Genomic DNA, 6,000 nt, shown 5'->3' with positions numbered 1-6,000 from the left:
GCCTAAAGCATCCTTGATTATAGCAACTCGAGGTTTGAATTTGTTCTTCAGTTCCTTGAGCTTAAGAAATGCTGAGCGAGTTCGGCCCTTTTGATGTTCTGACTCCAAGTCCTTGCACATTTCATTGTAATATTTTATTTTGTCATCCCATGCTGCCTTTTGAAATCTTCTAATCTTAGTAAGACTTGAGACTATCCTTGATTCATTGACAATTTTAGTTTTTTCTCTAGATCACTTTTCTATATACAGTTACCTCTAACTCCTGCAAAATTATATATCCTGTGCCCTTCCAGAGGATACTATTTATGCAGACAACAGCGAGATGACAAGTGCGTTTGCGATTGTTCATATACCCCAGTGTGGCTGGTTATTCTATATTATTAGGCTACTTTCATGTTCAAACTTACTGTTAGTATATTTCAGTTTCCATTTTAAAACTCATCTCTGCCTTCTTATCTATTATATTACAGTGACTCCAGATATTCTACATTGGAACTGTGGTAGATACTAGGGAGAGACAAATGAAAAAGACATAGTGACTGTCCCCAAGAGGTTCACAGACGAGGAGGGGAGAGAGCTGAGCTCAGGGAAGGAGCTAGCCTAACTTAACAAGGAGTCAGTGCTACATGGCTGTCGGTAGTGTACAAAGCAGATCCCAGTCTATGGGGGATTAGGTTTCATATATTGTAGACCTTCTAGAACAGCAGGCAGAGTTCCATAAATTTGGTAATATTCTCAGGTGGTACTGGCCCAGGGATGAGAAGAGTTCTTAGGGTCTTCCCTTAAGAGAACAGATTGTCATTTAGAAATCAGTGTGGCCATCTGCTCTGTAGAAAGGGCCAAGGAGGTGTCTGTGAATCGAATTGGGGCCCTCCTTGCCTGCCTGTTCAGAGCAGGGATTGAAAGAGCGAAAGGAGCTGGTGGTTCTCAGAGGGGAGTGTTCGCCATGCGAGTCTATGGAAGACTTATCTGATATCATTCGAGCCTTGTTGTGAATCAGTTGCCATTGTCTTGATTTCTTGTGATCCTTTCTATCTATCTTACTTTGTGGAAATGTCATTACAAGTTCTAAGGTTTCTCTGAACGGCTCTATGTCTAGGGATGCACTTTTATTAAAAGAAAGATGAGATTTCAAGGGAAGATCTAAAACCTTGCAGTACTGCCTCCTTTGAGTTGTTTTGATCCGTTTATTTTTAGATGGAACTTGGGGAAGTAAAATAAATGTATGAAACATATAATGTACCATCATGGTCAGCTGAAGTGTAAGTTAACATCTGCTGAAATGCTAGCTCAGTCGTGCCGTGTTGATGCATCTCTGTGAGAAATTTTATTTACGGTACACAAGTCTAATTTTAATTTTTCAGTGGTTAATCAGGTTGTACTTTTCCATTTCTTTCCTTTTAACCCCATTTACAAACAAATCAAGGAGTGAGCTGAGGAAGGGGACGTAGTTGGAGAGTCAGGAGGGATGGTATATTTTAGCTCTCAGAAAGTTCGAGCTTTGGTTCATTTTTAATCGAAAAACAGTACACGTGTTGGGTTTCGTTTGCTCTGCTCTAAAATAGCACTGTTAATTTTCCCCCCATTTGGTGGATTTTTCACACAAGTGCTAATCACACGTTTCTATAAATTATATTAATTTCACTTATTTCCCTAAATGTTGTTCTGCAGTGAGTAGCACGGATGTTCTCAGATTCTTGGCTGGGTGAGCTTGTTGCTGTTGGAAGCTGAACAGAAACATCTGAAAGGCATTATTTGGCTTACGGATGTTGGAGCATCTGATCTCACCTCTGGTTCTTAATCATACCTCACCTCCTTCTTCTTCACATTTGATCTGTATGCCTTTACCTCCTCCATCTTTGACATGACCCCAGGACTGATGTTTTGGGGAAAGCACTGGTGTCACTTGTTTGCAGGAAAGTGGGGGTTTCAAGTGAGAAAGACAAAGGTGACTGGTGTGACTATAATGGGCCCATTCTTGTCTTCACAGTGAAGTATTTGCATTTGGGAAAAATAACCACTTTCTTTTTCTTTCCAGAGTATGATTTCATCCATTGTAAATAGCACATATTATGCCAATGTGTCAGCAACCAAGTGCCAGGAGTTTGGGAGATGGTATAAGAAGTACAAGAAGATTAAAGGTAAATAGTTTTCTTTTTTAAAGTCCATTTTTAGTCTCTTAGGTCAGTGAATTTGCTGGTTGTTCAGAATTTTCACTCATTTTAGATACATTTTATATAGTTGTGTACAAAATTGGACCCAACCCATAGCTGACCCTCCAGCAGGTTTTCAGAGGCTGTAAACCTCATGGGAGGAGACTGCCCATCCTTCCTCCAGGAGCATCTGGTGGATCCAAACCGTGTGCCTTTGGGATTGCAGTGTAGCTTTACCTCCAGGCCACCAGGACCTCTGTGTACAATGATAAGATTTTAGATCTTTTCATCATGCGATCCAAATTAGCTCCTGTAAACGTTTCTTATTTTTTATGTCTAATCAGTATGAAGCTATGACATGCAAAGCTGGTAGTTTTCACAAGAGCTGCCTCTTAGTTCACTGCTGTCCAGCCAGCTCTGACTCACAGGGACCCTGCATTGGATTTGTACAGCTGTAAATTTTAACAGGAGACTGCCCGTCTTCCTCTCGTTAGGAGTATTTGTGAAATAACTTATTCTGAATAGTCATGTGTGTTTAAAAAGCTTAATGAGCAAGTAATTTCCATCACTATATTAACAGAAATGTAGAATTTGTCACTCTATGCTAATTACCTATATATAGTTTAAATAATGATCATATTGAAATGACTGTTAGGGTATTTCAGGGAATTTTTGGTTAGAAGTAGAGTTTTTATGTTATGCCATGGTTAAAACCAAGTTTTTCGGACAGAAACATTTGTGTGTAAATTATTGCCTTCTGTTTGCTAGCTGTGTGTGAGCAAAGGCAAATAATTTAGCTTCAACAAGGCTTAGTGTCCTCATTGAAAATTTGAAATAGTAATAAAACAATGGTCATTGAAGAGCTAGTCAGGTTAAATAAACAGCTGTCAGCTTTTAAATATTGTAATGCTAGCACAAAGTAAGGGAGCTCTAGTGGCTTCCTGGAAAGGAGTGCTGGTGCTGTCAGAAATCACATAGTTCGGGTCTACCAGCTGCTCCTTGAGATAAAAATGGGTGATCTTCTCCCACACAATTTACTGCCTCTGAAAACTTTTGGAGGGTCAGCTGTGAGTCATTTATGACCTGATGATACATAACAACAAGTGCAGAGCAGCCTCTTCTTATGCATGTTGTGCACGGTCGAGTTGGAACTGACACATAGGAGACCCTCCGGTAGGTTTTCAGGGGCAGTTAATTGCAGGGGAGGAGACTGCCCATCCTTCTCCTGTGGAGCAAATGGTGGCGTGAAACCAGATGCCTTTGCTTTGGGATTGCAGCACAGCTTCTTGCCACTAGGCCACAAGAGAAGATAGTAATAATAGGTTGCAGTAATAGCCCTGGAGTCACACAATATAGTGGTTAAAGTACTTGGCTGCTAATCAAAAGGTCAGTGGTTAGACTTTGCCACCTGCACTGCAGAAGAGAGATGTGGCCGTCTCCTTTGGTAAAGGAACCATACTGAGCACCTCAATTCTGTGCCATAGGGTAGCTGTAAGTCTAAACCAATCTGATGGCAATAGGCTTGGCTTGGGTTTTTTGTTAGTGAGCGCTCTAGTTGTAATATATAAAGAACTGTGTTTCATCCTGAAAATTACATTTCATCCTTATTATATAAAGAACCGAAAATATAGGGTGGGGTGGGGTGTGTGTGTGTGTGTGTGTGTGTGTGTGTGTAAAAAGGAGCCTTGGTGGCATAGTGCATAATGCATCAGGCTGCCAACTGAAAGGTTGGCAGTTTGAATCTGCTATCTTATCTGTGGGAGGAAGATGGGCAGTGTCCTCTGTGAAGATTGACAACTTTGAAACCTGAGGCAGGATCACTGTGAATAGAAACCAACTTGATGGCAGTGGGTTTTATAAGTATGTAATGAATGGAGTGCTATTTACACCACTCAACCTTTTAAATGGATCAGTGATACTCTATTTTTGAAAATATATGAATGTGGAAAAATTCCCTTGTTCTTCCCTCAATTCAGGTAATCAGTGCTTGGCCCTGTGAGGGACTTTGAGAGAAATGTTTTCAATATGATAGGTCGGTGTTTGGGGGTCCTTCCTGTTCCTGTTCTGCATGACTGTAACATTATCTATTGTGCTTTATTGTTGGTATACACAGCCTGCTGATAGCTCACTGACGCCACCTGAGGCCCCAACAAACATTTATGGTGGGTAGATGGAAGCAAAGGATGCATTTATTCGTTTTAGTGCCGGCAGGTTTCCTTCAAGGAGACAGGGTGTCCAAGTAATGTTTGTTCACTGTTGAGTGTTCGCATGCTTGTGTACAAGGTTACCTTTTGAGCAAAAGGGTTTTTTTGTGCACATTTCTGATTATAAAGGAATGAGAGCATTTTATGCTAAATACACAAGTTGTAAGAAATGTCAAGATATAGAAATAACACAAAGCAAAACCCAAATTCATGGCCATCGAGTCAATTCTGATTACTAGTGACCCAGCAGCCCCATGGGGTTTCCAAGGCTGTAAATCTATACAGAAGCAGACGGTCTATCACATCCCTTGAGGAGCAGCTAGTGGGTTCAAACCACTGACCTTTTGTGTATTTAATATTAAGCATTCAAACACATTGTGCTACCGAGGTTCCTTACATATTGACCAACCCAGGGAAAATTAAATGCACTGAAAATGGTTTCAAGATCCATTTCTTTTCAATGCAGTTTAAAAGTCTTACGGCCCTTTAGAATCTAGTTTGTGCATTTAATTTACAATATCATTAATAGCCACCTTTGTACAAGATCAGTGCATAATCCTTCTCGTTCTAAAACATGCTTGTATGGTTAGAAGAGTTGCTTGATTTTTTTTGTTGTTTTTGTTTTGTTTTTTAAACAGGATTGCTAAGTGCTTGAACATATCCTCTTTGGCTAACAATCAAAAGAATAGTGAGCTTCAAGGTCATTTGCTGGATCCCATTTACTTGTTATCATGAAAAAAGGAAGAGAGTGTCCTGTTTGAATAGGCTCAAGTGTAGGTCCAGATTCCAGAAGGCTGGAAGCTCTTCACTGTAGTGTTTTCAGAATTGGCACTAGAGAATCTGAGCGAGACACTGTGTGTGTGTGGTGTGTATGCACGCACACATACACACGTGTCTTGTGTCTGCATGCATGTTAATACTCATGTGTCCTACTTTCCTCCTTTTATCCTCAGAGATGCAGCCCAAGCTCCATTTTTCTTCCCTCCAGATAGTAAATGCACAGTTAAACTTTGAAGTGCCGTAAAAGCAGACTGAGACCTTGATTTCAGTCAAGAGGTCAAGGATCCACGCCTGAAGGGACTGCCACACACTGTGTGCACATGCTCTTCAAAGAGGTGGAGCCTGTCATTGCTGCTGGGAAGAGTGTGTGCGTGTGTGCGTGTGTGTCAGTAGGAGGAGAACAGGGAAGGTGAAGGTATGTGTGAAGTAAACACAAGCTGCCGTAAAACAGTTCAAGTGGTGTTGATTCATCAAGCAAGGGAGTGGGAGGAAAACAAAGAATTCATGACAGGTATAATGGTGTGCAGAAAATAAACACCCAGAGGAGTGTGTTTTTTATTAACTTTCGACCCTCAGAGAAAAGGAAGTGTTGGACCAATAAGAGCACATTTCACTCGACTGAAGAAGCTTTTTGCTGCGATTAGATGTTGCTGTGGCATTTCCTATCTCGTAGGCCGTATTTCTCATGGGAAAGTCATGGTTTGGTAAAGTTTTCCATGTGTCTATCCATCCTCAAAATGGAAATTAAAAAAAAAATTTGGTAATGAATTGCAAGGGGTCCCAGGGTGGCACAAAAGGTTAAGTGCTCGATTACTAGCTGGATAGTGGTTAGAACCCACATATGTCTCCGTAGAAAACAGACC

General features: G+C 40.8%; 1 protein-coding gene across 1 annotated transcript in view; it reads left to right on the top strand.

The window, feature by feature from the left end:
- Positions 1-6,000, top strand: part of SATB2 (SATB homeobox 2) — a 218,434-nt gene that overhangs the window by 113,999 nt on the left and 98,435 nt on the right. Inside the window, exon 6 of the mRNA XM_006889070.1 lies at positions 2,039-2,141. Within this exon, the coding sequence (XP_006889132.1) occupies positions 2,039-2,141 (103 nt within the window). The remainder of the gene's footprint in view (positions 1-2,038; positions 2,142-6,000) is intronic.

The sequence above is a fragment of the Elephantulus edwardii genome, unplaced genomic scaffold (genome assembly GCF_000299155.1).
Source record: "Elephantulus edwardii isolate Elephantulus edwardi_28Jun2011 unplaced genomic scaffold, EleEdw1.0 scaffold00075, whole genome shotgun sequence".
Taxonomy (NCBI): domain Eukaryota; kingdom Metazoa; phylum Chordata; class Mammalia; order Macroscelidea; family Macroscelididae; genus Elephantulus; species Elephantulus edwardii.
This window is presented reverse-complemented; position numbering and strand designations above follow the sequence as displayed.